The following is an 18,587-nucleotide window of genomic DNA, read 5'->3' on the forward strand; positions in this document are numbered from 1 at the left end:
AGCAGGGGAAGAAAAGGAAAAGGCTGGTGAAGGCTTCCACTTCAACTGCTGCTGCTGCTGCTGCTTCAACTGAAGAGGAGAGCTCAGGCTCTCCTCTTGTACACCGTCAGAGGAAAAGAGCAGCAGTTGAGGGGGCCTCATCTCTCTAGCCTGGAGAGATTGAGGGGGCCTCATCTCTCCAGCTTGGAGAGATTGAGGTGGTGGAAGTAGAGGAAGGGTCTTCCCCTCCTCCCTGCGCTCAAACTGCCTCAGAGCCCAACAACCTTCCTTCTCCAGGCCAGCAGTTGCCTCCAACCACCAAGCTGCCATCTTCCCCCCCAGCAGGCCAATCACCTGGTCCATCCGTTGATCATGCTGTGGGTGCTTCTGCCCAAACTGGGGGTGCACCACCACCACTGCTGCCAATCCCTACCGCCACTGCTGAATGTGGTGGGTCTAGCTCGCGCCCAAGCGCTTCTGGGGCCACCCACTAGAATTTCAGCAGGGTCATCACCCTAGTTCGACAGCTCATAAGTAACCGGGAGCTCGTCGAGTGGAATGGTGATGAGGTTGACATGCACCTGGCAAGGCAGGTGGTGCTCTCTCTAGAATTCTCCACCCAGCATCGTAAACAAATAGCCCTGGAGAAGAGGGTGAAGGGGCTTGAGCACGACAAGGAGTCACTGCGAAGTGACTTCGAAGCTGCTCAAGGGTCCGTTGAACTGATGCGAGGCATGGTGGAGAAGGCTAGGAGGGAATACCTAGCGCAGGTCCAAGAGACCATCAAGACGGAGATCTTGATGGGGCAGATGGTGAGCTCTTTGGACTGCGAGGTGGTGGAGCTTAAGGCCGAGACTTCCTCCCTGCGCCAACAGAACACTCAGCTATTGGGGGAGCTCGAGTCCGCCAAAGAAGCAGCTGCTGCTGGGGAGAAAAGACTTGAGGAGGTGGTGGGCAAACTGTCTAAAGCTGCCTCCTCCCTTGTTGCCGTCACCACTGAGAGAGATGCTGCGGAGGCTTCAAAGCAAGAACTGGAGGTGGAGAAGGCTGATTTGATGAACGTGGGTGCTGATGCCCTTACAGACGGATTCGAGCTAGCACTCGAGCAAATCAGATGCGTTCTCTCAGACCTGGACCTCTCGCAGTTCAGCATCTACCATGAAGTGGTGGATGGAAAGCTCATCCCCCCTGCCCCTTAAACCCTTCTCTTCTCTGTAAATTTAGCTTCTGCACAGTTTTTCTTTGCACTTTGGAATTGTATAAGACTTGGCTTATGAATGTAATATCTCAATGCTTCTTTCTTGCGTAAGTTTCTTCTTTTGCATTTTTCTTGAGCTTCGCTTTTCTTTATACACACGACTAACTGTTAACTAACTTAGGTTCAGCGCGATCTTGGGCTTTACCTTTCCTTTCGCACACGACTAAGTGTTAACCAGCTTAGGCTTAGCGCGATCTTGAGCTTTGTCTTTCACTTTGCGCACGACTAGCCAATTACTGACGACTCATCAGTGATCGTTCTTTAGTCTTTACTTAGCTTTCTCTGTCGCTCTAGCGCTAAGTGCATAGAGGACTTTGACATCGATCGCTCAAGGTGATGCCTCGTCTTGGGGAAAGAAAAGTGTTTCTCGCTAACCCCTCTTACTTTCCCCAAGGTCATCACCCTTTGGCGGGTTGAGTCGCTCATTCCCTGCCTCACTCCTGGGGTGAGAAGGGTTTCGGACTAAGAGTCTTACTGGGCCAATATTGGTGTATGCCAAGTGGGTAAGGACGTTTTGTCAAAACCTTTCCTTTCCCTTCCTTGGTCTTACTAGCACCCCTGGCTTTTCAAACCTTTAACTGCTTGCGCTCACACCTGGGGTGAGGAAGACTTAGATCGGTGCCAGTACTCGCGCCTAGGGCAAGTAGGGCCCAACCAATCACCTGCACTTGCACCTGGGGCAAGGAGGATTTTAACTTTAATACTTAAGCACACTTGATATGCTGGAAATTTTTCTTTAATTGGGTGGCCTCGTTAAAAACCCTCCTTAGGGAAAAGAGTGCCCCCTTGTCTGTTCAACTGTTTCCACCACATACAAAGCATGTATCTTTTAGCGCGAGAACGCCATTACTGTACAACTTTAACTGAAATAAAATTTTAAATGGGTGGCGTTCCACGTTCTGGGGATTGCTCCTCCTTCCAAAGTCTCTAGGCGATAGGCTCCGTTCTTCAATGTCTCCACCACTCTGTACGGGCCTGTCCACTTTGGGGATAACTTGTTCTGCATGTCATTCTGATGCGCCTTTCTCATCACCAGATCACCTTCCTGGAAGCGCCTGGGCCTCACTTTAGAGTTGTGCCTCCGCTCTACTCTTCTCTTCACAGCTTCAGCACTGACTCTGGCCTCTTCTCGCACTTTGTCTAGCAAATCCAGATTTACCTTACGCTCTTCGTTGGACTCTTTAACAACGAAGTTCAGGAATCTGGGGGAGCTCTCCTGTATCTCCACAGGAATCATGGCGTCTGTCCCATAGACAAGGCTGAAGGGTGTCTCATGGGTGCTGGACTGTGGGGTGGTGTGATAAGACCATACAATTCTGGGGACCTCCTCTGCCCAGCCTCCTTTGGCCTTGTTTAGTCTTCGCTTCAGCCCCCTGAGCAACACTCGGTTTGCTGACTCCACCTGCCCAATGGTTTGCGGGTGCTCCACTGATGCGAAGACCTGTTGTATCTTTAACTCTTCACACATCTTCCTCAGCTGATGACTTGTGAACTGAGTGCCATTGTCGGAAACCAGCCTCTTGGGTATTCCGAAGCGGCAGACAATGTTCTTCCAGACGAAGTGTTCAACTTTCTATGCGGTGATGTGTGCGACTGGCTCTGCCTCCACCCACTTGGTGAAATACTCGATGGCCACGATGAGGAACTTCATCTGCCTTGTCGCCAGGGGAAAGGGTCCTAAGATGTCAATCCCCTATGTATGGAATGGCCACGAGCTATGGATGGACCTCAACTCCTCAGGGGGTGCCTTGTGCCAGTCTGCATGCAGTTGACACTGTTTGCATCGCTGAGCAAACCTTATGCAATCTTCCTTCAGCTTTGGCCAGTAGTACCCCGCGCGGAGTACTCTACTTGCCAAAGCGCGACCACCTACGTGGCTTCCGCACACCCCCTCGTGCAGCTCAGACATGAGTCTGGTGCATTGCTCGCCGTGTACACAGATCTGCACAGGGTGAGAAAATCCAAATCTAAATAGGCTTCCATCTATAAGAGTAAACTTACTTGAACCCCTCTTTATTCTTTTTGCCTCTGCCAGATCGAGCGGGAGTACACCATCTTCTAAGTATAGCTGGTATAGCGTCATCCAGGTGTCGGGTTCCTTCTCCGCATGGACCTCCATCAACTCATCGGTCTTTGAGGGTCGCGATCTCACCCTCGGTGCTCTTAGCGTTTCTTGGGTCAACGACCGATGACCGATCGTTAGACGCTCCATTGACTTGTATACATGAAGCACCTGGTTGTCTGATACGAACGCGCGCGGCACCTTCAGGGTCTCCTGAATGACAGTCCTCTGCTCCCCCCCCCCCCCTTGCCTGAGCTGGCCAGCTTGGCTAGCAGGTCTGCTCGGGCATTTTGCTCTCTTGGCACGTGCACTAACTCAAACTCGGTGAAGGACGTCTTCAGGAGCTGCACATACTCCAGGTAGGCTGCCATCTGGGGATCCTTTGCTTGGAACTCCCCCGTAACCTGCCCGGTGACCAGTAACGAATCGCTCTTGGCCAGCAGATTTCTTGCTCCCATTTCTCTTGCTAGCAACATTCCTGCGATCAGGGCCTCATACTCCGCCTGATTGTTGCTAGCTTTGAAGGCAAAGCGGAGGGACTGCTCGATCAGTACCCCATTTGGTCCTTCCAGGATGACTCCCGCGCCGCTTCCCTGCTGATTAGAGGAGCCATCCACCGATAACACCCATCGGAAATCTAGCCCTTCTGCAGGTGTCGCGATTGATGATAGCTCGACCACGAAGTCCGCGAACACCTGCCCCTTGATCGGTCCTCGGGGCTCGTACTGAATATCAAATTCTGACAATTCTACTGCCCATTTGACCATCCTGCCTGCTACATCAGGTTTCTTCAATACGTTCTGGATAGGCAGATCAGTCATCACCACCACTGTGAAGCTGTGGAAATAATGCCTGAGTCTTCTGGCTGAAAACACCACCGCCAGAGCAGCCTTCTCGAGGGCTTGGTACCTTGTTTCAGGGCCTTGCAGCACTTTACTCACGAAGTAAACAGGCCTCTGGGCCTGGTCCTGCTCTTGCACCAGGACTGAGCTGACTGTTCTCTCCGTAACAACAAAATATAGACGAAGAGGGATGCCTACCTGGGGCTTTCGCAAGACTGGTGGACTCGCCAGGTACCCCTTTAACTTGATGAAAGCCTCCTCGCACTCCTGTGTCCAGAGAAATCTGCTGTTGCGTTTGAGACACTGGAAGTATGGGTGACCTTTCTCCCCTCCAGCGGACATAAATCGGGACAGAGCTGCCAAGCGACCGGTGAGCTGTTGCACCTCCTTCACCGTCGTTGGGCTCCTCATTGCCACGATCGCCGCACACTTCTCCGGGTTAGCTTCGATTCCCCGCTCTGTCAAGAGGAAACCCAAGAACTTCCCAGCCTCCACACCGAAAATGCATTTCTCAGGGTTGAGCTTCAGCCTGTACTTGGCAATGGTGGTGAATAGCTCTTCCAGATCAGCCGCATGATGCTTCTTCTCTTGGGACGTAACCACCATGTCATCTACATAGGCGTGCACGTTCCTTCCCAACATGGGCGAGAGCACCCTATCCATGAGCCGCTGGTAGGTAGCCCCCGCATTCTTTAACCCGAATGGCATGACCTTGTAGCAATAGCAAGACCGTTCCGTCATAAACGCAGTCTTGCATTCATCCATTGGGTGCATCCTGATCTGGTTATACCCCGAGAAAGCGTCCAAGAAGCTGAGTAGCTTTCCCCCCGATGCGCTATCGACTAGAGCGTCTATACTGGGTAAGGGGTAAGAATCCTTGGGACACGCCTTGTTGAGGTCAGTGAAGTCCACGCACATTCTCCACTTGCCGCTTGCCTTCTGAACCAGTACCACATTCGCTAGCCACTCGGGGTACTGGATTTCTCTGATATGCCCTGCGGCAAGGAGCTTCTGCGCTTCGTCGTGGATCACCTTCCTCTTCTCCTCGTTGAACTTCCTTCGCCTCTGACGCACAGGTCGAACCATGGGGTCCATCGACAGACGATGGCAGAGGAAATCGGGGTCGATTCCTGGCATGTCGGATGCTGACCATGCAAAGGCATTCATGTGCTTCTCAATCACACCCATGATCAGCATTCGCTCTTCTTCAGCGAGGGATCCCCCTAACTTGAACTTTCTTCCCCTGACGTCCACTTCGACCCATCCCTCAAGGGTGGGGCCTTCTCTCGCTGGCGATGACCGCCCTCGCGATCCCTGACTCGCGAGGAGTGATCGCGCCTTCCTCTTCTTCTTCGACTTGGGCTACCTGGAAGCCCCCCACCGCAGCATCCTCCATCCTCTGAGCGCCCTGTGTCTCCCTGACCACCAATCGCTCTTCGCGCACGCCTGGTGGTGGTTTTGTGGTGACGTGGCACACACTTCTCTTTTGCTTCAAGCTATTCTCATAACAGCGTCTTGCCTCAGCCTGATCTGACCTGATGGTTATCACGGTTCCCTCCATCGACGGCAGCTTCAACTTCATGTGCCTCGTTGATGGTATTGCGCCCAACCTATTGAGTGTTGGCCTACCCAACAAAACGTTATACGCAGAAGGGGCATTCACCACCAGGTACTTTATCTTTTCAGTGCGGGCTGTCGTTCCGTCAGTGAACGTTGTCCTTAGCTCGATGTATCCCCGCACCTCTACCTGATCCCCTGCAAAACCGTACAGACAACCAGTATACGGTCTTAGCTGGTCAGGGGATAACTGTAACTTGTTGAATGTTGGCCAGAACATGACGTCTGCCGAACTTCCTTGATCTACGAGTACTCGGTCCACTCGCCTTCCCGCAGTGATGAGAGAAATGACCACAGGGTCGTTGTCGTGTGGGACAACGTCCCGTAGATCAGCTTTCCTGAAGATGATGTCCACTTCGGGGTAATGACTCTCATTTACCGCATCTACCGCCATTACTGATCGAGCGTATCTCCTTCTCTGTGAAGCTGTGCATCCCCCACCCGAGAAGCCTCCCGCGATCGTCTGCACTTCCCCATGCACAGGGACTTCATGCTGCTGTTCTCCAGTCTGGGATCCTGACGCGCGATCACCCTGTGGCTCACGCAGGTAATCTGCTAGGAAACCAGACTTCACCAACTCTGCCAATTGGTGTCCCAGGGCCAAACAAGAATGAAGTGTATGGCCAAAAGCCTGATGAAACTCACACCACTCTTGCTGCTACAGCAGGAAGGGCGATGAGATCCGCCAATCCTACCATGAAGTTGTACCTCGAGGGTGCATTATTCTCCCTTGCACGCCCCCTGCCCTGGTCTTTGCCTGGTGCATAGGGACGAGGTTTTTCCCGCACCGTCTTCCCCTCCTTGGCCTCATGCACCCTTGCTCGCTGTGGCTTTCCTTGCCCTCCACGCGGTCTTGGTGGTGCAGCACTTCCTCTCTTCTCAGAAACCTCTGTTTCTGCCACTATGTGTGCCACCGCACGTCGTCGGATCTCTGCAAAGGTGCTGGATGGCTCCTAATGAGAGATTCGCTGATGGGGCCAGGCAGCACTCCCTTCTTAAACGCGTGGACCAGCATATCTTCATCTTTGCTGGGCAATCTCACCACTTATGCCCCAAAACGGTTGAGGTAGTCCTTCAGCGACTCCCCCTGGTATTGGCGCACATCGAACAGATCGTAGGACACCACTGCAGGTGCCTTGTTGACGATGTATTGCTCAGTGAAGAGCTTCGAGAACTGAGAGAAAGACGTGATATGCCCTTCTGGTAAACTCACGAACCACTCCATGGCGATTCCGCTCAATGTGCTCATGAACATTTTGCAGTACACAGCGTCTGAGCCCCCAGACAACATCATCTGGGTGTGGAATGCCGTCAGATGCGCCTCCGGGTCTTCTACCCCCTTGAACGACGCCTTTACCCCCACCAGGTTGGGAGGCACCGTGGTTCCCATGATTTCAGGGGAGAATGGCATGGGGAACGCTCTTGGAGGTGAGGGCTGCCTAGACACCCTTTCGTCAACCATGTGTTCCCTCTGCGCCTGCAGCGTCCTTCTCAACTCCTCGTTGACGCGATTCAGCTCGTCGTTCCTGTTTTGTGACGCAGCTAACTCTGTCTGCATCCTCTCTTGTTCAACCTTTGACGCTGCGGCGTTATCCTGCAGCGTGCGCACCATTTCCAGGACCTGCGCCATTGTCACAGCTCCTTCGTCAGCGGATGGCGCAGGCGATGGTTGTCTGTTTCTAGGCATCCTTCTCTATCAAGGAAACTGATAAAAACTCTAGTAAGTCTTTAAAACTGTGGTATATATGGGACAACGATTCACTCGTGCCCCACGGTGGGCGCCAAATGATCCTGCCGGCAACTCGGACGTGGAGGAATCGCTTCGTAGCACTCTCTGCCCTGTCTACGCGACTGCGTCTTCTGCAGAATCACCCTCAGAACCTTCTCTTGCCTCTCCAAACGTGACCTGCAAAACACACAGACGGCGCCTCTAGCGGTCGTTTGCACTCCGACGATCAAGTTAGTCCACAGAACCACCAAAGACTAGAAAACTAGTAGTGTGTGTAAGAACTCTTGCACTCCGTTTTCGTCTCTCCCTCACTCTCCCCTGATTCTCTGTTTTATCTCTCTTTCCCTGCTTCTGGGCATAGCAGAATTCTGTTATGCTTTTCTGGCATGTGTCAGAACCCTGTTATGCTTTTCAAAGAAAGCGTACCTTCAGAATCAGCAGTGGGGAGCGTGAGAGTCTGTGCATGTCTGCGCGTCTCTGCGCTTGGCTGCGCCTGTCTGTACCTTTAGTGGTACGGAGTGCTCTTTTGTCTGGACCGCACCCCTCTCAGATGATGACACGTGGAGGCCTGCAACTCACATCTAACCACACACGTGTCACTTACTGGAAGGGCTCTAGCGCTTCTCTTTGTGTGCCTAAGTTACGCCCTTGCGGAGTAACTTAGGATGTTTCTCTTATCTGGGCAGATCGCATACTCTTGGGAGAACGTCGGGTGTGGCTGGTCTAGGCACACTCACCAAACGTTGCTCTCTGCGTATACAGCTTACCCTTCACGATGCCATGCACGTAATGGGTTGAGGGAATCACCAACCACTGACTGGTTTACTAGTTCCCTCAGGCCACTCTCGTGCATGATTCCCTGAGGTGTGCTCATGCGAGATCCATGTGTAACGCTCTCGCTGGGAACCTCATTCCCAGTTTAACTGCGTGTAACACGAGACCCCGATGACAATACCCCGATGACTGATCAGTGTTTATCTGTTTCTCGCGTTCTGCCTTCAGGCGTTAGTCTGAGAACTGGTCTGTTGGTGGCCACTTGGCTACTGACCACCGATCACCATTCTGGATACTCCGTCCCCCGACCTCTCTGCCGCCTGATCTGTTGGTGGTCACTTGGTTACTGACCACCGATCACCTTTCTTGGCGATCGTCCCCCTGACCTCTCTGCCACCTGGTCCACGTGTCACCCTGCGAGTGGTCCACGTGGTTCTCTGATGCTGACGTCATCGACTACCGATGACCGATCGGATCAGTGAGAAAGCTATGATTGCTAGGTTTGTGAGTGGTCTAGGGAAGGATATTCAAGATGTTGTTGAGTTACAAGAGTATTCATCATTGGGTTCTTTAGTTCATCTTGCAATGAAGGTGGTAGCCCAACTTGCTAAGAAAAATTCTTTCAAAAATGCTCCCAATGATGGTTACTACAACAATTCTTGGAGGAACAAAACGTCTTTTTCAAAATTTCCTTCTAAAGATTCTTCTTTCAAACCTAAGGAACCTAAGCCATCTACTTCTAGGCCTAAATCCCCAATTAAATCGTCTAGTAAGAAATGCTTTAAGTGTGTGGGTTATGGTCACATTGCGGCTAATTGTCCTTCTAAAAGGAATATGTTTGTGCATAATGGCAATGTTATGAGTGAGCATGATTCGGATTCACCTAGGCATTCTTCACCATCTAGGGCGTCTAGTGAGAATGAGAGTGAGAGTCCACTTGAAGGAGATTTATTAGTTGTGAGAAGACTTCTTGGACAAGTTTCACAACCTTTTGATGAAAGTCAAAGGGAAAATATTTTCCATACAAGATGTCTTATTCAAAACTACATTTGTTCTTTGATAGTGGATGGGGGTAGTGCTAATGTGGCTAGTACAAGAGTAGTAGATAAACTTGGATTGCCTACTATCTCTCATACAAAGCCCTACAAATTGCAATGGCTTAGTGAAGTAGGAGAAATTGTTGTGAATAAACAAGTCCTCATCCATTTCTCTATTGGAAAATACAAAGATGAGGTATTATGTGATGTTGTACCCATGGAAGCTACACATGTTCTTTTGAGAAGGCCTTGGCAATTTGATAGAAAAATTTTTCATGATGGCTTTACCAACAAACTTTCTTTTGATTTCCATGGTCACAAGGTTACTTTAAAATCTCCCTCTCCTAGAGAAGTCCATGAGGACCAAATCATCATGAAAAAAAAGAGGGAGAATGAAAAAGATAAAAAAGATAAGAGTTCTAAGCCTACACTCCTTGTGTCTAGGCATGAGATTCAAAGGGAAATACTGGCTCATCATCCTCTTTTCTTAGCCATCCCTAGAACTCTTAAGATAGAACCACTTGTTGATAGTCCTCATTGTTTGGAAAATTTGGTAGAAGAGTTTCAAGATGTGTTTCAAGATCCTCCAAAAGGACTTCCACCTTTGAGAGGGATTGAGCACCAAATTGATTTGATACCGGGCTCTTCTTTACCAAACCGTCCAGCATATAGGACCAATCCAAGTGAAACCAAGGAAATTCGCCAACAAGTTGAGGCTTTGATTGAAAAAGGGTGGGTTCAAGATAGCATGAGTCCTTGTGCTATGCCTATCATCTTAGTGCCTAAAAAGGATGGCACATGGCGAATGTGTTCGGATTGTAGGGCCATCAATAACATTACAATTAAGTATAGGCATCTCATACCTAGGCTTGATGATTTGTTGGATGAATTGCATGGTTCAAAAATCTTTTCAAAGATTGATCTTAAAAGCGGCTACAATCAAATCCGTATCAAACCGGGTGATGAATGGAAGACGGCTTTTAAGACCAACTTTGGTTTGTATGAGTGGTTAGTTATTGTTTACTTTGATGATATTCTCATTTATAGCTTATCTTTGAATGATCATAGAATGCATGTTAGGAAAGTTTTAGAAACCCTTAGGAAGGAAAATTTGTATGCTAATCTTGCTAAATGTATGTTTGCACTTGATCATATAGAATTCCTAGGGTTTGTTGTGAGTAGCAAAGGGGTCCATGTGGACAAAACAAAGGTGATGGCCATTCAAAATTGGCCTACACCGAAATCTTTGAATGAAGTCCGAAGTTTCCATGGACTTCTTCTTTCTATAAAAGATTTGTACCAAACTTTGGTACCTTTGCCGCACCTCTCAATGATATAGTGAAAAAGGATGTGGTTTTTTCAATGGGGAGAAGCACAACAAAAAGCTTTTGAAACTTTGAAAGAAAAATTGACTAATGCTCCCATCTTAGCCCTTCCTAATTTCACTAAAACATTTGAGATTGAGTGTGATGCTTCTAGTATAGGCATTGGGGCTGTCCTCCTTCAAGAGGGCCACCCCATAGCTTATTCTAGTGAGAAATTAAAGGGAAGTCATCTCAATTATTCCACTTATGATAAAGAATTATATGCACTTGTTAGGGCTTTCTTTACTTGGCAACACTATCTTTTTCCTAAAGAGTTTGTGATACATAGTGATCATGAATCTCTTAAGTATTTGAAAAGCCAAAACAAGCTTAACAAGAGGCATGCTAAGTGGGTGGAATTCATTGAGCAATTTCCTTATGTGATCAAACATAAGCAAGGCAAAGTAAACATTGTGGCGGATGCACTTTCTAGAAGATATACTTTGCTAAATCTTTTAAGTTCTCAATATCTTGGCTTTGATCACATTAAGGAACTTTATCATGATGACCTTGATTTTTCTCTCATCTATCAAGAGTGTCTTAAGGGAGGACACAAAGATTTTTTTATACAAGATGGCTTTCTTTTTAAAGGAAAACGTCTTTGTGTGCCTCAAAGCTCTATTAGATTATCTCTTGTTAGAGAAGCTCATGAGAGGGGTTTAATGGGTCACTTTGGGGTTGCTAAAACTTTGGATATGTTGCATGAACATTTCTTTTGGCCTTATATGCATAAACATGTTCATAGTTTGTGTGATAAATGCATAGCTTGTCGCAAAGCTAAATCTAAGATGCATCCCCATGGTTTATATACTCCTCTTCCTATCCCTTCAATGCCTTGGGTTGATATATCTATGGATTTCATCTTAGGATTACCCAAGACATCAAAGGGAAAGGACTCCATTTTTGTGGTAGTGGATCGTTTTTCAAAGATGGCTCACTTTATTCCTTGCCACAAAGTGGATGATGCATGTCATATTGCAAACCTCTTCTTTCAAGAAGTGGTTCGCTTGCATGGGATCCCTAGATCTATAGTGTCTGATAGAGATCCCAAGTTCTTAAGTCACTTTTGGAAGACCTTGTGGGGCAAGCTTGGAACTAAACTTTTATTTTCTACCACTTGCCACCCACAAACTGATGGTCAAACCGAGGTGGTGAATAGAACTTTGGGACAACTATTGAGATGTTTCATTTCGGGGAATCCTAGAGTGTGGGAGAATTTACTACCCCATGTTGAGTTTGCATATAACCGTGTAGTAAATTCTACCACCTCACATTCTCTTTTTGAGGTTGTCTATGGGTTTTTAACCCCTTAACACCTCTTGATCTTCTTCCTATTCCCATTCTTGGAGATGTCTTATGCAAAGATGGGGATGAAAAGACTTCTTTTATGAAAACTTTGCATAAAGACATCAAGAAGAGAATTGAGAAGAAGGTTGGCAAGTATGCTGAACTTGCCAATAAAAGGAGAAAAGCTGACAATGCTTATGAGCTAGATATGCCTGATACATTCTTAGGTAGTCATACTTTTAATATCAGTGATCTAACTCCTTTTTTTGTAGGTCTCCAGAATTCGTGGTCGAATTCTCACCAACTCGGGGAGTATGATGGAGATCAAGCTCAAGTGGACATGGAGGCCAATCATCAAGAGCAAGAAGAGATTGAGGCTCAAATAGAGGACGCTCATGGAGTTCAAAGCCAACCTCAAATCCTTACAAGGAGCATGTTCAAAGCTTTAGGAGCTAATGGACGTTTATTTTCTCTTTTTGTAATTTCTTTGTTTGAAGGTGCTTAGAGGGAAACATTAGAAACCTCTTTTGTTAAAGCATCTTTATGTCTTTAGTTAGGAGTCTTAGGGGGGGTGCGTTAGTAGAGAGGTGTAGGAGTAATAGGGAGGTGCCAAAGTGAGAGAGGAGGTCACACCTTCCTCATGCTTGGCGCCACTTTCATGTATTTAGGGGGAATTTTGAATTTAATTTGCTTTGCATTTCAGTACCTCTAGGCTATAAATTAAGGTGCTGCCTTTGTATTTTTGGGGAGATCTGAATTTTGATTAGAGAAACTATACTCAATTTTTGAGAGAATTGGAGAGCTGAATTTTGATTAGAGAAACTATACTCAATTTTTGAGAGAATTGGAGAGCTTTGTGCCTTCCTCACTTAGTCTTATCTTGAGAGCTCTATGGTTACCTCAAGTGGCGGCTTGCACACTCATCTTGGAGTCATCATCCTCTAAGTGGCGTGATCATCCAACCATTCCTCCATCTTCATGAGCTTTCTCTTCTCCTTCCTTTCTTCTCTTTTTATGTTCATGTCTTAGCTTGCTTCCTTTGTTTTTCAGTTCGGCATTTTTCAGCTCAAATGTGTTTTGCTTCGGTTCATTTGCTTCTTTGTTGTTCTTCATTGTTTCTTCTTCATTTCTAGCCTTTTTGTTCGGTGCAATTCTGTTCTTGTGCTTTTTGTTCGGTGCCTTTTCCTTTTCTTCCATTTTTTTCGGTTCAATTTGACAATACATGGAACTTCCATATGAGTTTGGGGAGATCTGAATTTTGATTAGAGAAACTATACTCAATTTTTGAGAGAATTGGAGAGCTTTGTGCCTTCCTCACTTAGTCTTATCTTGAGAGCTCTATGGTTACCTCAAGTGGCGGCTTGCACACTCATCTTGGAGTCATCATCCTCTAAGTGGCGTGATCATCCAACCATTCCTCCATCTTCATGAGCTTTCTCTTCTCCTTCCTTTCTTCTCTTTTTATGTTCATGTCTTAGCTTGCTTCCTTTGTTTTTCAGTTCGGCATTTTTCAGCTCAAATGTGTTTTGCTTCGGTTCATTTGCTTCTTTGTTGTTCTTCATTGTTTCTTCTTCATTTCTAGCCTTTTTGTTCGGTGCAATTCTGTTCTTGTGTTTTTTGTTCGGTGCCTTTTCCTTTTCTTCCATTTTGTTCGGTTCAATTTGACAATACATGGAACTTCCATATGAGTTTGGGGAGATCTGAATTTTGATTAGAGAAACTATACTCAATTTTTGAGAGAATTGGAGAGCTTTGTGCCTTCCTCACTTAGTCTTATCTTGAGAGCTCTATGGTTACCTCAAGTGGCGGCTTGCACACTCATCTTGGAGTCATCATCCTCTAAGTGGCGTGATCATCCAACCATTCCTCCATCTTCATGAGCTTTCTCTTCTCCTTCCTTTCTTCTCTTTTTATGTTCATGTCTTAGCTTGCTTCCTTTGTTTTTCAGTTCGGCATTTTTCAGCTCAAATGTGTTTTGCTTCGGTTCATTTGCTTCTTTGTTGTTCTTCATTGTTTCTTCTTCATTTCTAGCCTTTTTGTTCGGTGCAATTCTGTTCTTGTGCTTTTTGTTCGGTGCCTTTTCCTTTTCTTCCATTTTGTTCGGTTCAATTTGACAATACATGGAACTTCCATATGAGTTTGGGGAGATCTGAATTTTGATTAGAGAAACTATACTCAATTTTTGAGAGAATTGGAGAGCTTTGTGCCTTCCTCACTTAGTCTTATCTTGAGAGCTCTATGGTTACCTCAAGTGGCGGCTTGCACACTCATCTTGGAGTCATCATCCTCTAAGTGGCGTGATCATCCAACCATTCCTCCATCTTCATGAGCTTTCTCTTCTCCTTCCTTTCTTCTCTTTTTATGTTCATGTCTTAGCTTGCTTCCTTTGTTTTTCAGTTCGGCATTTTTCAGCTCAAATGTGTTTTGCTTCGGTTCATTTGCTTCTTTGTTGTTCTTCATTGTTTCTTCTTTATTTCTAGCCTTTTTGTTCGGTGCAATTCTGTTCTTGTGCTTTTTGTTCGATGCCTTTTCCTTTTCTTCCATTTTGTTCGGTTCAATTTGACAATACATGGAACTTCCATATGAGTTTGGGTTTTGGTACTAGTCTTGGTGAGTTCTTGATCATAGAACCTTGATCCAATTCTATCTTAAAGTGCCTATCTCATATCCAACTCAAGATGATTCCTAAGAATGTCAAGAATCATTCATATTGTGCTATTGGAATCATATCACCTCCCAGGTGAAGGACCAACACATCGTTGATTTGGAAGAGCTATTTACTACAATAGCTAAATACAGGCTGAAGTTGAACCCTGAAAAGTGTGTGTTTCGGGTAGAGGCAGGCAAGTTCTTAGGGTTCCTATTTACCGAGCGTGGGATAGAGTAGAAACCTAAGAAATGCGCTGCAATCATAGCTATGCGTAGCCCGATCTCGGTGAAGGAAGTGCAGCAGTTGATAGGGCGGATGACCGCTCTGTCCAAATTCGTGTCAGCAAGGGGAGATAAGGGGCACCCCTATTTCCAATGCCTCAACAGAAATAGTAGGTTCATTTGGACCAAGGAGTGTGAGGAGTCGTTCCTCAAATTGAAGGAGTACTTGGCCAGCCCCCCAATATTGTGCAAGTCACAGTCAGGCACCCCGCTTCGATTGTACTTCGCAGTCACAGATCGGGTGATCAGTTCAATTCTAGTCTAGGAGCAGGATCAGGTACAAAGACCAATATACTTCGTGAGTAAAGTGCTGCAAGGGCCTGAGGTGAGGTACCAGGCCATAGAGAAGGCAACTTTGGTAGTAGTATTTTCAGTGCGAACACTTCACCACTTCTTCCAGATCTTCACTGTGATAGTGATGACAAACCTGCCCATTCGCAAGGTCTTACAAAAGCCTGATATGGCAGGACGAATGGTGCGCTGGGTGGTGGAACTATCAGAGTTTGATGTGCAGTACGAACCCAGAGGCCCTATCAAAGGCCAGGTTTATGTTGACTTTGTGGTAGAGCTCTCCTTAACAGCCACACACCAAGAAGGAGCAGATTTCAGGTGGGTCCTCTCCGTAGATGGGTCCTCTAACCAACAGGGGAGTGGGGCTGGTGTCATCTTAGAAGGACCAAATGGGTTGCTCATCGAGCAGGCCTTGCGGTTTGCTTTCAAGGCCAGCAATAACCAGACAGAGTATGAGGCCCTGATAGTTGGAATGTTGCTAGCCAAGGAGATGGGGCCGAAGAGTTTGATAGCGAATAATGACTCCCTGATAGTAACGGGGCAGGTTACAGGGGAGTACCAGGCCAAGGACCCCTAGATGGCCGCATACCTACAGTATGTCCAGATTTTTTAAGGAAACTTTCGCGGTGTTCGAATTAGTACGTGTCCCTCGAGAACAGAATGCCCGAGCTGACTTGCTAGCAAAGCTCTCTAGTTCAAGCAAGGGGGCAGATTAAGGACAGTCATACAGGAGACCCTGAGGATACCTTGAACTACCACAGACGTCACAGCGGAAGTCCAGCAGATAAGCACCTCAGAAGGTGTTAAGAGAAGTCACCGGTCTTTGGCTCAGGAAACCCTGAAAACGCCCAAAATAAGCACATACGCGTTACCAGGGGAAGAGTCAATACAAGTTTGCCTAGTTGAAGGAGGCGAAACCTGGATGACGCCCTATCAACGCTACTTGAATGATGGCATTTTCATGTGTTCTTCTTGAATCAAAGTAGAAAATAAGGTGCGGAAGCAATGGGTGAGATGATCAAAACCCTCCTAGGAGTTGTGTTGGCCTTGTAGGTGCATGATGAGTATGGTGTTTGAGTGGTTCGGCCAGCTCAAGGGAGAAGGTGAAAGGATTGAAGTTTAGAGCCTAGATTTCTAGGAGAAGTAAAGCTTGTGCACAAAAATGGCAGCATAACCTTACTCAATTAAACATGAAAATACAAGGTGTAGGCTCCTCCTTTTATAAGCTAAGGAGGACCATAATGCAACCCTAATGCTAGCCAAATGAAATGTAAATGTGAAGCACATGGGTGCACATGGCACATGGGTGCACAAATGAGCACATGGGGAGGGGTGTGTCTAGTTTTTATGCTCACCCCCTCCATGGTCTTTCTAGAATGTTGACACAAATATGCTTTCTACACTACTCTAATTACTAAGCACCCCTAATGGGCCTTTATCTAACAATTACAAAGGTCTTCCCTTCCCAAAACCGTAGCTTTGACCTATGTGTATGTGAAGCTAGACGGTCTAGAAGGAATCCTCATCATGGCCTAGACGCTCCTTATGTAGCCGCTCCTCATCATGGCCTAGACGCTCCTCTTCATGGGCTAGACGTTCCTTTTTGAGTCTAGACGCTCCTCATCATAGGCTAGACCGTCTAGTCTTGGAGGCTTGGCTTTCATCGTGTGGTGAGCTTGGGCCCTCCTCCATCATCCCCTCCCTCTTGAAAAGGATTTGTCCTCAAATCCAAAGCTTTTGCTTTTGAGGGGGATTGTTGTGGCTGGATGGTGTCCATCATCTCCTCCTTCGGGAAAAGATCTATCCTCAGATTTGCTAACTTGATCTCGGATAGCAACCTCTTGCTTCGTCAAGGTGTGTCCTCCCGGATCAAATATCAACCTATAAGAATCTTGAAACAAAGCAAAGGAGTTAGAGTGAGTATTTGGAGAACAATTAATTGTGTGAAGTTGCCATCTTTGTTTTTCTCTTGTTTTGGTCAACTTCTCACAATGCTTCTAATCCTGCCTGTTGACCGGAACGCTGGAAACTGCCTCGTCAAAGGATCGACGTGCGCACCGCTTCTCACTTCCGTTCCTCTCCGGGATCTACCTGAAGAACCTGCAAAGAAACAGAGCGGCGCCGCTGCGGCCGATCGCACTCCAACACTCAAGTCAGTGACGGTATCACCAAAAACTAAGAGAACAAGAACCGTGCAAATCCTCTCTCACAGTCAGCTCTATCACTCGCAAGCGTAAAGTGTATAAACTGAACGTGCGTACCTCAGAAAGTTTGTTAAGAACTCTTATATACCTAGTAGCTTTCTCTCTCCTGGAAGTTACAGACTTGGACACGTGGCTCGCATCCAACTGTACACGTGCCATCATCTGGAGGCTCCCTGACTTGGCGCTGCTTCTACACTCATTTTGGCTAAGTTACTTATGCATGGTACTGCCCAGTGCATAGCTAACTTGGGAGTGTGATCTCTACTGGAACTGGCGAGTTAGGGGCCTTCATACACCTTCCCTGTGGTCTCGCCGGCCGCCTTCACAATCTGCTTCTCCTTCATCTTCGGCGATGTGCTCGCTCTGGCGATCTCCAATGACTAGGTCGCCTGAATCTACATCTGGCGACTTCATCTTCAACCTGGCGATCGCCGATTCTGGTAAGCTGGAAATCGGAACACGCCAATATAACAACTGGCGACTACACGAGCCCCCCGACTTCCTTCCCTTCTGCCAACCTGGCGCCTTGTCAACACGCCTATACTGTAGGAGGATGCCACGTCATCACACCCGACCACCAGGGCGGTACACAAGCCCCCCAGTCTTAAGCGAAGACTTGTCTAGCGAAAAGACTGAAAGAGCCTTCGTTAACACCGATCTACGTGGCACTGACGCAGAATTCCAAGCGGTTGTACCTTCTACTGCTCTGACGCCCCACCAAACCCCTCACTCATCGTTTGACGCGTGGCTTCATCAACGGCTCTCTTCATTTGCCGTTTGCGCTTCCTAAAACCATTTCGAAAAACCCTTAAACCCATTTCGCTCCACTGTTCCATCACTTTCTTCGTGCTTGCAAACGCTCTAACTTCCTTCTGCGAAAACTCTCAACGCTCTTCAACGCTCTAGATCACCATCTTCCTCCATCGTCTTCCTGATCATCGAAAGGTAACTACTTTCCTTCATCTGCTGGTTTTCCTTGCATTTTCACCGATTTGCATCATCCTGTAACTGCTTGGTGCATACGCTGTGGGTTGTTTTTCCATTTCTCCTTCTGCGTAACTTAGGGCTTTGTCAATCGTCGCAACGAACCTACATTCGTTCGTTTTTCACCTTCCTTCTATGATCGAGTCAGCCTCTGTAACACCCTGATCATTTTTCCTTTCTTCTTCCTTTGCAGCTGCTATCATGACTCGCACAAAGATTACCCCGAAC

The 18,587-nt window shown here is 47.2% G+C and overlaps 1 protein-coding gene across 1 annotated transcript; it reads left to right on the top strand.

The window, feature by feature from the left end:
• Positions 1 to 15,298: 15,298 nt before the first annotated feature.
• On the top strand, positions 15,299 to 15,887 carry LOC150024729 (uncharacterized). Its single transcript, XM_090296127.1, has 2 exons — positions 15,299 to 15,621; positions 15,716 to 15,887. Exons 1-2 carry the CDS (start codon positions 15,299 to 15,301, stop codon positions 15,885 to 15,887), a joined length of 495 nt encoding a protein of 164 aa, XP_090152253.1.
• The last annotated feature ends 2,700 nt before the right edge of the window (positions 15,888 to 18,587 follow it).

Source organism: Phaseolus vulgaris, chromosome 10 (assembly GCF_051622355.1).
Source record: "Phaseolus vulgaris cultivar YP4 chromosome 10, ASM5162235v1, whole genome shotgun sequence".
Classification (NCBI taxonomy): Eukaryota; Viridiplantae; Streptophyta; class Magnoliopsida; order Fabales; family Fabaceae; genus Phaseolus; species Phaseolus vulgaris.